The 12,681-nt window shown below is 40.4% G+C and overlaps 1 protein-coding gene across 9 annotated transcripts in view; it reads right to left on the bottom strand.

Moving 5' to 3' along the window:
- Positions 1–900: 900 nt before the first annotated feature.
- The window catches only part of LOC110528497 (vitamin D3 receptor B), a 163,106-nt gene continuing 151,325 nt past the window's right edge, over positions 901–12,681 (bottom strand). For all 9 annotated transcript variants that reach the window (XM_090241861.1, XM_036984078.2, XM_090241862.1 and 6 more), the window contains 2 exons: positions 11,749–11,993; positions 901–2,847 (listed from right to left, as the gene is read on the bottom strand). In XM_090241861.1, the coding sequence (XP_090097987.1) occupies positions 2,824–2,847; positions 11,749–11,993 (269 nt within the window). In that variant the 3' untranslated portion in view covers positions 901–2,823. The remainder of the gene's footprint in view (positions 2,848–11,748; positions 11,994–12,681) is intronic.

Genomic DNA, 12,681 nt, shown 5'->3' with positions numbered 1-12,681 from the left:
TTTTGAACACAGAAATGTTTGCAAGTGACATTAACTCTCACCAAAGCTTTAAAGGGCCAATCTGCAGTTGAAACAATAACAAAGTGTCACCCCACCTATTGTTTGGTAAAAAGCTGAGGGATGGGCCTGGATAAATGTAACCACTCTCAAATTCATTGGCAGAGCTGTGGATGTCAGGACTGACCATCCATGATATACAAATGATAGTTGAACCATGTTTTGAGGCTATATAGTGTTGGTTTGCATTTACTTTGTTTTCAAAGATTGGAGTAAGCTTATATTTTGTGTTTTGATTGGGCACAAGAGTTGAACTAAGAGTATGAGGAATTTATAAGTAATATTCTTCAATAATCAATAACTAATTTAGAAGTCCAAAAATGGATGTAGCAATTTAAAAAATGTCAGATGTCTTTTTTAAGTATTCAGATAAGTAGTCTGTACAGTAATTCTGCCACCTTGCAGTCTTCCCCATTAATCTTCGCTAAATCAAACACACATTTAATCTATTCAAATAATACTTTACAGTATGGTTCTCAACTGAAATGTGTATGAAGACTATTCAATAGGAGTTCCCCACATTGGTGTGATTTCACTAAAACACTGGATAAAGTTGCCACCACAATAGTTTGGTACACTGCTTGTATACTATTTCACCACATGAGATCTGTTTTTTTCATACTATTTTATATAACTTTTTTGTGTTTGATAAATCATGTTTCGATACCACCCATTCAGTTGATAGTCATCTCTGTGTTTCTACTGTAATTGTATTTTAGTTGTACTGACCAGACTATTCACTCATGTAGCACTGTGTGTTGAAACAATTGAACATGGGTGTTTAATTGATATTAAATCCATCAAATATATGTCATGCATACAGTAAACATCAAACAGACACACAACACTACACAGTTGTTTATTATTTGATTTGCAAAACATCTGACAAAAATAACATTACATAAACACCCATTTATAATGTCTGTTGTAATAGAAAGAAAAAAATATCTTAAATGAAATAAAAACACAAATATACATTGCAAGAAATTAGATGAATGACTTTGATAATTGCAGCCATATAATGCTGAAATGGACAGGCATTCATGTAGAGCATATTCATCCAAATGTATGCATTGTGTTACAAACAATACCTTAAGTGCTTCTGTTGTTTCTGGCTTTCCATGTGAAGTGGTGCAGTGTGTTAAAAACAGGATTATTCACTTTACAATCTAACATTTTAGTTTAACAATTCTTCTTCAACTAGATTTTCTTGCCCACAAAGATCGGTAAAGTAGAATCGCAGTTAGCTGCAAGAATAATAGGTAAGGAAGTAATATTGACCAATCTTTGAAATTAGCTGTCTTGAGAATCAAGAACAAATTTGAGTTGTTTTACGATACTTGGAAAAGATACTTGGAAAAGCTAGTTTGCTAACTTTCTAATTTTGCTTTGCGAAACACTCTCCAGTCGTTACAAGGTTCATATAGGCACTCAACTCAGGCTCCGAGGGACCACAGTGTCTGCTGGCTGTCAATATCTATAGCTAATACATAGGTAACACAAAGCTAGCTAATCTGAACTCCTTTCACTCCCTGCCCTGTACTCCAAAGTGTAGCGTGATGAGTACATGGGAGCCAATTCCCCCATTTTCATTGTGAAAAAGGAATTATTTGTGCATGCAGGTCACTTTGGTACTCTTATTTGCATTAGTTTATATCGATTTGATGTCTAGTGAGGTCTACATACCTCCAATAGCTAGCCTCCAATAGCTAGCCTCCAATAGCTAGCCTCCAATAGCTAGCCTCCAATAGCTAGCACGACAACTGATTATCAATCTGACTGCTTTTGCTGGACACATTTTTATTTTTTAAAGTTCTGTTTGAATACAAACTGTCAAAATCGAGACAGTTAGTTGGAAAGATAGTACGAAACATTGTCAAAAACTATTCAAAAACTGTATTCACAGATATTAGTAGCATCTTAAAGTGGTACTGACTGAGCAATGTCAACCAAATGGTGCACATCCAGTTCACCAGAGGGAGTATGCTCAAAGACTTAGAGTGTCTGGTCAAAAAAAAGAAGAAAAGTGCCTTCAAGTTGGAAAGTGGAGTAGCTGGTGATTAATATTACACAATACTTGCCGCCTCATTGATAGATTAAAGTGGTTTAATCAAAGTCAATAAATGGACATCAACCTCCTCAAGTCTACATTGTTCAAATAGGAATTTGCTTTTCTAGAACCAGCTTCCTATAGCTTTATACCAACCTAAACTACTTGGCTTTAAAAAACGACATAACACGACAGACACTGTGGCCTCACATGTCCTGGTTAGCATATATCTGCTGGGCGATACCCAACCGTGCCAATGTTAGTAAGAATAACAACACACTGATCGATCTGTGATGCTCTTGATAAAAGCAGCATTAAATGGATACTGATCTTTGTCCTGTCAGAACTTCTGCCCTTTCCTGAAAATAAGATCTATACAGAAGAGTTTACTCTAAAAAGGTGGGTTGGGGGATATGAGAGTGGAGAAAACTTAGTAGCTGATAGAGGGTAGGAAGGAAAGAGAGATGGATAGGGGACAGAGTGATAAACATCTAGTAAGGGCAAAGACCATGCCAACTGTACCAAGAGGAGCAGACGCATCAACTCTCCGACCGAAACCATACGACTCATGACCCCTCTATACAGAGGTCACAATTAAGTCTCTCGTAGCGTTTCATTCCAGGAAGTTGCTCCCTCCCTTCTGTCCTTGTTCACTGTAAGCTGAATATGGCGGAAACCAGGTGGAGGTATTCCTTACATACAACTACCCAGTTGTATCAGATGGGCGAAACGCGAGTGAACTAAGAGAAAAAGGGAGGAAACCACGTATTAGAATGAAACACAACCCCGGTCGACCAGAACCCAGCCTGGACCCCCATTGGTCAGAATGCAGGCACAATTAAAACACAACCTCTGGTGGGTGTTTGTTCGTTACTTTTAAAAAAGGCAATGTTTTTAGTAAAAAAATATTGTACAAAAAAAACTACCAATGACTTCATTAGCTGTATAGTCTCCCAGTCTGCATGGTGAGACATCTTTGAGGTAATCATTGATTCATTAGACAGCAATAAATACCAACACATATTACAAAAGTAAAAACAGAGGAAACTCCTTTAATGCTAAAGCATAATCTGTAGCTAAAAGAGGTAGATCATTGTTGTGTACATCCATTGTGGACACTCCTTTTAATGTTTGAAGAAAAACAACCTACACGTGAATATCAACGGTACTGTACAGTATATCGATCCCTTTCACATTCTGAAAATGTACTGAAAGGCAAATCTCACTCGATCAAAAAAATGTATATTCTTTTTTTGTGAGTTACATTTCAATTCATTTCTCAAACTGGATTCGTAATTGCTTTGTACAACCTTTATAAAAGAACACACTCTAAAACAAAAAAATGAGACCGTTATGCTAGCTGATGCTAGTGCACCACACCCTGTATTCTAGGTATTCGCCCGTTTGATATAGATAAATAAACAAGTAAGGAAAAGAGACAGCCAACTGTAAAAACTCTAAATGATCCAAGTTCTAGTTTAATTTCATTTCATTAATGGTTCCTACGTTCCAGTTGGGAGTTCGATCAAAATGTCACAAAAATGTAGACGTTCTAAACCGATGAATAAAAAGAAAAAATGCTTAACCAAGACTAATGACATAACATGGATTTAAATAAAAATCTGATTTTGCTTTTGTTCTTCAACTCATAATTACTGCTATTGAACAGCTTTTGAAATGTCTGGAGTTGAAATCAACTGACTGTAGGTCATGAAGCCACATTAGGCCTTTTCTTCATAAAGCGTTTTGGAAAATCCACTACATTTGACTGAATATTGAGCAGCTATAACTGTACAAAACCAGACCTGAGAGAGAGAAAGAGAGAGAGAGAGACCTCTCCTTACCCTGTACTTCTCTAAAGGGAGATTTGTGACAACATCCTGCCCTGTGGCACTTACATGATAACCAAGTCTTATACATACAGTGCCTTAGGGAAAGTATTCAGACCCCTTGAATTTGTCTACATTTGGTTACATTACAGCCTTATTCTAAAATTAATTAAATAAAAGAAAATCCTCAGCAATCTACACACAACACACCATAATGACACCATAATGACAAATGCATTAAAAATAACAAACAGACATACCTTATTCACATAAATATTCAGACCCTTTGCTATGAGGAACGAAATTGAGCTCAGGTGCATCCAGTTCCCATTGATCATACTTGAGATGTTTCTACAACTTGTTTGGAGTCCACCTGTGGTAAATTCAATTGATTGGACATGATTTGGAAAGGCACATAACCGTCTATATAAGGTCCCACAGTTTACAATGTATGTCAGAGCAAAAACCAAGCTGTGAGGTTGAAGAAGTTGTTGGTAGAGCTCTGAGACAGGATTGTGTTGAGGCACAGATCTGGGGAAGGGTACCAAAAAATGTCTGCAGCATTGAAGGTCCCTAAGAACACGGTGGCCTCCAACATTCTTAAATGGAAGAAGTTTGGAACCACAAAGATTCTTCTTAGAGCTGGCCTCCCGGCCAAACTGAGCAATCGGGGGAGAAGGGCCTTGGTCAGGGAGGTGACCAAGAACCCGATGGTCACTCTGATAGAGCTCTAGAGTTCTTCTGTGGAGATGGGAGAACCTTCCAGAAGGACAAGCATCTCTGCAGCACTCCACCAATCAGGCCTTTATGGTAGAGTGTCCAGACGGAAGCCACTCCTCAGTAAAATGCATATGACAGCCCGCTTGGGAGTTTGGCAAAAGGCACCTAAAGACTCTCAGACCATGAGAAACAAGATTATCTGGTCTGATGAAACCAAGATTGAACTCTTTGGCCTGAATGCCAAGCGTGACGTCTGGAGGAAACCTGGCAACATCCCTACGGTGAAGCATGGTGGTGCAGCATCATGTTCTGGGGATGTTTTTCAGCGGCAGGGACTGGGAGACTACTCAGGATCGAGGCAAAGATGAATGGAGCAAATTACAGAGAGATCCTTGATGAAAACCTGCTACAGAGCATTCAGAACCTCAGACTGGGTCAAAGGTTTACCTTCCAACAGGACAACAGACCTAAGCACACAGCCAAGACAAGGCAGGAGTGGCTTCGGGACAAGTTTCTGAATGTCCTTGAGAGGCCCAGTCAGAGCCCAGAGTTGAACCCGATCGAACATCTCTGGAGAAACCTGAAAACAACGCTCCCTGTCCAACCTGACAGAGCTTGAGAGGGTCTGCAGAGAAGAATGCGAGAAACTCCCCAAATACAGGTGTGCCAAGTTTGTAGCGTCATACAAAAGAAGACACAAGACTGTAATCGCTGCAAAAGGTGCTCCAACAAAGTACTGAGTAAATGGTCTGAATACTTATGCAAATGTTATATTTTCAGTGATTTATTTTTAAGAAATTTGTTAACATTTCTAAAAACCTGTTTTTACTTTGTCATTATGGGGTATTGTGTGTAAATTGATGAGGGGAAAAACGATTTAATCAATTCTATGTGGTAAATGGTACGTGTGTATATATAGATTGTGTATAGGCTTGTCTCCCACATGAATCTCCTCTTTGTGCCAGACTGGGTTCAAATGCATTCTGTTTACTTTTTTCTATATTCATTGATCTGTACACGTTATGTATGCGTGTGTGTGTGTGTGTTTGCATGTATGCATGTATATATAGTATGTGTGTATGTACAGTTAAAGTCGGAAGTTTACATACACTTAGGTAGGAGTCATTGAAAGTCGGTTAGGACATCTACTTAGCGCATGACACAAGTATTTTTTAAATTTTTATTATGTCATGGCTTTAGAAGCTTCTGATAGGCTAATTGACATAATTTTAGTCAATTGGAGGTGTACCTGTGGATGTATTTCAAGGCCTAGCTTCAAACTCAGTGCTTATTTCCTTGACATCATCGGAAAATCAAAAGAAATCAGACAAGACCTTAGAAAAAAAAATATCGACCTCCACAAGTCTGGTTTGTCCTTGGGAGCAATTTCCAAACACCTGAAGCTACCACGTTCATCTGTACAAACAATAGTACGCAAGTATAAACACCATGGGACCACGCAGCCGTCATACCGCTCAGGAAGGAGACGCGTTTTGTCTCCTATAGATGAACGTACTTTGGTGCGTACTTTGGTGCGAAAAGTGTAAATCAATCCCAGAACAACAGCAAAGGACCTTGTGAAGATGCTGGAGGAAATGGGTACAAAAGTATCTATATCCACAGTAAAACGAGTCCTATATCGACATAACCTGAAAGGCCGCTCAGCAAGGAAGAAGCCACTGCTCCAAAACCGCCATAAAAAAAGCCAGACTACGGTTTGCAACTGCAAAGGACAAAAAAGGCAAGCCATTGGAGGGGCCATCACAAAGCCCTGACCTCAATCATATAGAACATTTGTGGGCAGAACTGAAAAAGCGTGTGTGAGCAAGGAGGCCTACAAACTTGACTCAGTTACACCAGCTCTGTCAGGAGGAATGGGCCAAAATTCACCCAATTTGGAAGCTTGTGGAAGTCTACCCAAAATGTTTGACCAAAGTTAAACAATTTAAAGGCAATGCTACCAAATACTAATTGAGTGTATGTATACTTCTGACGCACTGGGAATGTGATGAAAGAAATAAAAGCTGAAATAAGTAATTCTCTCTACTATTATTCTGACATTTCACATTCTTAAATGTCAGGAATAGTGAAAAACTGAGTTTAAATGTATTTGGCTAAGGTGTATGTAAACTTCCGACTTCAACTGTATGTATTTATGTATGTATGTATGTATGTATGTATGTATGTATGTATGTATGTATGTATGTATGTATGTATGTATGTATGTATGTATGTGTCTTCTTTTACTGCTCTAGGGATATAATTATTGTTTGGACAACCATATTTACTATTATGTATTGATTTTTACCTTACATTTTTTCATTCTTTATGCGATGCGCAATGCAGAGAACACCGGAAGAAGAATTATAATTTAATTACATTAGTGAATTATTGTAATGTTTGTTTATGTGTCAATTAATCTCATAAGGGATGGGTTGCCAATAGGCGATTTGACACAACAAAAAAAAAATCATTCTTTAATTTAGAGTAAAGATGTAACCTGACAAAATGTTGAAAAAGGCAAGGGGTCTTTCCAAAGGCACTGTACATAATGAAAATCAATACACAAAGAGCTACAGTGGGGAGAACAAGTATTTGATACACTGACGATTTTGCAGGTTTTCCTACTTACAAAGCATGCAGAGGTCTGTAATTGTTATCATAGGTACACTTCAACTGTGAGAGACGGAATCTAAAACAAAAATGCAGAAAATCACATTGTATGATTTTTAAGTAATTAATTTGCATTTTATTGCATGACATAAGTATTTGATCATCTACCAACCAGTAAGAATTCCGGCTCTCACAGACCTGTTAATTGTTCTTTAAGAAGCCCCCTTTACTTGTTACCTGTATTAACTGCACCTGTTTGAACTCGTTACCTGTATAAAAGACACCTGTCCACACACTCAATCAAACAGACTCCAACCTCTCCACAATGGCCAAGACCAGAGAGCTGTGTAAGGACGGAGTAGGTTACATTTAGAAAGTAGCCCCATCAGTACGAGGGATATTTCTTTAGAACAGGTGATAGGACATTCATTGTGGTCAACAGGTTCCCCGTAAAGACTATCGTATCCATGACGGCCTTTAAGTACTCTGTAGAGTAGACTAAATAGTTAATAATAATGGATTGGATTTAAGCGCAGCCAACATGTTGCACCCACTTTGTGCACCCACAAGTCCTTATCACACAAGGCTCTTGTATGGACAAGGGAATGAGATGATTGAAAGCATAGGAGTTGGTTCTACTCTATACATGTCTAATAGAATATCTGAGCCATAGAAATACACATTCTAAATATATAAACTGTGTATCTCCATCCCCATCAATACGAAGGACATTTCTTTAAACTAGCTTTGTTTGTTTTTCTCTCCCTCCATATGGCTTATATTAGAGAGCAGCACTGTATATTTAGCTTGTAGAACATCCTCATTCTCCCAAATGATTAACCAAAGATGTCAAACGTCCATCAACGACACAACTTTAGTCAATAGGTTCATTCATTTGATTTGGAGATTAGGCCACTAGGCATTGCCAATCACTCACTCGTCCCCACCTAAACATATATAGATCCATCTTTATATACTTAACAAAAATATAAAAACAACGTGGTAAAGTGTTGGTCCCATGTTTTATGAGTAAAATAAATAATCCCAGAAATGTTCCATATGCAGAAAAAGCTTATTTCTCTCAAATTCTGTGTACAAATTTGTTTACATCTCCGTTAGAGAGCATTTCTCCCTTGCCAAGATAATCCATCCACCTGACAGGTGTGGCACATGAAGAAGCTAATTAAACAGCATGATGAGGAGTATTTCTGTCTGTAATAAAGCCATTTTGTGGCTGGGCCTGGCTCCCTAGTGTGTGGGCTTGTCTTCCAGGTGGGCGGGCCTATGCCCTCCCAGGCCCACCCATGGCTGCACCAATGCCCAGTCAGTTGAAAAGCATATTTTAGGGCCTAATTTATTGATTTAAATTGTTATGATTTCCTTATACGTAACTCAGTCAAATCTTTGAAATTGTTGCATGTTGCATGCGTTTATATTTTTGTTCAGTATATATAGAAAGTTGAGAAAGTGTTTCAGAGAGAGAAAGTGAAAATAAATCGGTCATCAATATCATGTTGTTTGCATATATAATCCAAGAATTTCCTTACTAAGAGTTAGTAGTAGTAATATCTACACTCACCGGCTAATTTATTAGGTACACCACCTAGCTCCCACAGACAGTGGTCACATGGCCGTGGCTTGCTATATAAAGCTGGCAGACAGGCATCGAGGCATTCAGTTACTGTTCCATTGAATGTTAAAATGAGTGACCTAAGTGACTTTGAGGGTGGTATTGTTTAACTTTATTTAACTAGGCAAGTCAGTTAAGAACAAATTCTTATTTTCAATGACGGCCTAGGAACAGTGGGTTAACTGCCTGTTCAGAACGGCAGATTTGTACCTTGTCAGCTCGGGGGTTTGAACTTGCAACCTTTCGGTTACTAGTCCAACGCTCTAACCACTAGGCTACCCTGCCGTTGGCTACCCTGATCGTTGGAGCCAGGCACGCCGGATCCAGTATCTCAGAAATTGCCACCCTCCTAGGCTTTTCATGCACGACAGTGTCTAGGCTTTTACAGAGAATGGTGTGACAAACATAAAACATCCAGTCATCAGCAGTCCCGTTGGCAAAAACAACTCAGTCGAAAGAGAGGCTGAAAGAGAATGGCAAGAATCGTGCAAGCTAACAGGCGGGCCACAAACAGACAAATAACAGTGCAGTACAACAGTGGTGTGCAGAACGGCATCGCGGAAAGCACAACTCGTCAATCCTTGTCACAGATGAGCTATTGCAGCAGTCGACCACACCGGGTTCCACTCCTATCAGCTAAGAACAAGAAGAAGTGGCTCCAGTGGGCACGCGGTCACCAACACTGGACAATTGAAGAGTGGAAAAAGATCGCTAGGAACATGACAGCGAGTTGGCCTGCACAGCCCCCAGACCTCAACCCAATAGAGCATCTTTGGAACGGGCTGCTCTCACTAATCTGCAGCAACTGCGTGATGCAATCGCGTCAGCATGGACCAACATCGCTGTGGAACGTTTCCGACAACTTGTAGCATGCCCCAAATAATTCAAACTGTTCTGGAGGCAAAGAGGGGTACTAGATGGGTGTACCTAATAAACTGTGTATGTAGCCCTATGTACAGCTGCGGTTATTGTATTGATACATAGTATTTACAGGATGCATCCACTGGAGGGCTGCGCAGCATACAACATCAAACCGGAGGACTCGGACATGTCAAAAAACAAAACAGAGTCCTCAAGACATTCTTTTCAAATAATTCCACATCGCAGTCGGAAATTAAAGGAGTGAAATATGTGGAGAGATTAAGAACAAGCAGCTTTGAAACACGTACTAAAAACTGTAGTCTACATATGAGGGAAAAAATGAACAATTCATGTAATTTTTTTAAGATGCTGTCCAGATTACTCGCAGGGATTGTGGCTATAAGACGTAGCCAGTAGAGTAACCGGCCTAACTATGCATTTCCAATCACATTTTGGCATTGTAGCCCTTTGAAAACGGTGATAAAACTTAAACATAGACATACTTTAATAGATACACTTGAGTACAGGTGGTCTAATAGTGTTTGGGATACATAGAATTTGCAGCTACATTTATTTGTAGCTATCATAATTCTTCCCCCGCCCCTTCTCCAAGAAACAAAGAAACTAACCAACCAGAGCTCTGGCTTGGTTTGATTGACAGCTTGCTTTAGTGGCTAAACAACCACAGCCACCCACACACTACTCCACAACCAAACTACTTCCGGGTTACAGAAAATATTCTGTATGCTGTATAGTGTATACGTTTCCTTCATCAATTCCTAGATGATAGCACAAATGGTGAAAAGTGTGCTCATAGAAGGAGTCACTAGGCGACACTCGAAGCAGACCGGAAACTTTGAGAACATAGACAATGGGCACGTTCGACATTGCAGCCGTCTTCAAATGAAGTCATGATCGACTGATCTACAAATCACCTTGCGTCATAAATAACTACTCAATATTATTTGTAGATCAGTCAGTCACAATTGACCCATGTTCACTCTTTTGATGCTCTCAAACACGGCCAATACCTTTGGCAGAGATGAATGGGAGCGTGTTTTGTGGCGTATACGTACACACACACACACTTGCCCTTGAGGAAAGCGACTGAGCAGAATAACAAGAGGATGAGAGAAACAAATGGAAATGCTTTACTGGTACTGTTCTTGCCCTTGTGACGCTCTAGCATCAAATAGCTATCCTGGATTTAAATGTCCTCATGCATTTTTAAGGTTCTATGCTGTGTATTTGTGAACAGAAAGGTATTTGTGAATACAAAAACAAAACAAAATCAGAGGTAGCTCCAACGTAATGACTGACTGTATTAGTGAGTGAGTAGGCTTGTGTGACTGTGTGTAATCATACACTGCCATGCATAAAGCAGCACTTGCATGACACGCACAAAAAGCACACAATGCACTGTATATACCGGTATACAAGATGCAATAGTGTTTTTCAATATACTGTCCCTTCAATACGAAGGTAAGCGTACATGTCAAATATAAGCAGAATTTCCATGTATGTATGGTTCTGAAGTAAATTCTGCTGTTTGTATCATTCAATTGCCATCATTTTGCATGTGCCAGTCAACAGCTGGAACATGTACCCAGTCTCAGGTCGCTGCGTCTGACCTACCGAAGGTACACACACACACACACACACACACACACACACACACACACACACACACACACACACACACACACACACACACACACACACACACAGGGCAGGGCAGGGGAATTCCTAACACACACACTTCCATATCCCCCCTTGCACCCAACCACCCCCCCAACCCCCGACCCCCACACCATCTCCCTCCCTCAATCTCTCCTCACAAACTAACACTGACACCATCCATAACACGTCTAACCACGTTCCTATAGCTCCCACCTCATACCCTCCTCCCACCCCTCCTATGACCTTTCGTCCACCTCTCCACCTCCATGAAAGGTCAAAGATCACCAAAATGTGTTAATTTAGGAGACCTCGCTGCCGAACACCTCCAGCACCAGCGGGGTGAGCTGCATGCTGTGCTCTGGCTGGAAGGACAGCGAGCGGTACTGCTTGGAGTGCTCCTCGTTCAGGCTGCGCAGGTCCGCCAGCTTCTGGATCATCCTAGCGTACACCAGGCGGCCGCCTGGGTGGTGCAGCCGGATGTAGGCCTGCAGCGTCTCCGACAGACGGTCCTGCAGTGCCTCGATGCGCCCGTGGTCCTGCACGCCAGGACGGTCTGCAGGGAGGAAGACACAGATGTTAAAACTTTATGTCTCATCTCCAGCACCACAGTGTCTATTATGTGAATGGAGGGAGGACATAGGCGGTAAGACTTCAAAGGGACACTTCATCCCTTTTGAACGTCATATTCATCATCTCCAGCACCATACAAGACAGTGTTTACATTGGAAGGAAGGGAGTAGACATGGCTGGTAAGACTTGACAAGACAGTGTTTACATTGGAAGGAAGGGAGTAGACATGGCTGGTAAGACTTGACAAGACAGTGTTTACATTGGAAGGAAGGGAGTAGACATGGCTGGTAAGTCTTGACAAGACAGTGTTTACATTGGAAGGAAGGGAGTAGACATGGCTGGTAAGACTTGACAAGACAGTGTTTACATTTGAAGGAAGGGAGTAGACATGGCTGGTAAGTCTTGACAAGACAGTGTTTACATTTGAAGGAAGGGAGTAGACATGGCTGGTAAGTCTTGACAAGACAGTGTTTACATTTGAAGGAAGGGAGTAGATATGGCTGGTAAGACTTTAAAGCCCATAGCCATGAGAAAAAGTGTGTGTTATCCTTATACCTAAAACTAAGCATATGTGTGGTTTCATGACAAAATACATCAATTAGGCTAATATTATGTCACGTACAAAAACAGGCATGCCATACTTGAATGTAGATTTTAGCCAACGGTAAATG

This window comes from Oncorhynchus mykiss, chromosome 7, assembly GCF_057628025.1.
Source record: "Oncorhynchus mykiss isolate SJ-2025 chromosome 7, ASM5762802v1, whole genome shotgun sequence".
Classification (NCBI taxonomy): Eukaryota; Metazoa; Chordata; class Actinopteri; order Salmoniformes; family Salmonidae; genus Oncorhynchus; species Oncorhynchus mykiss.
The sequence above is the reverse complement of the archived record's forward strand: the minus strand, read 5'-3'. Positions and strand labels throughout refer to the sequence as shown.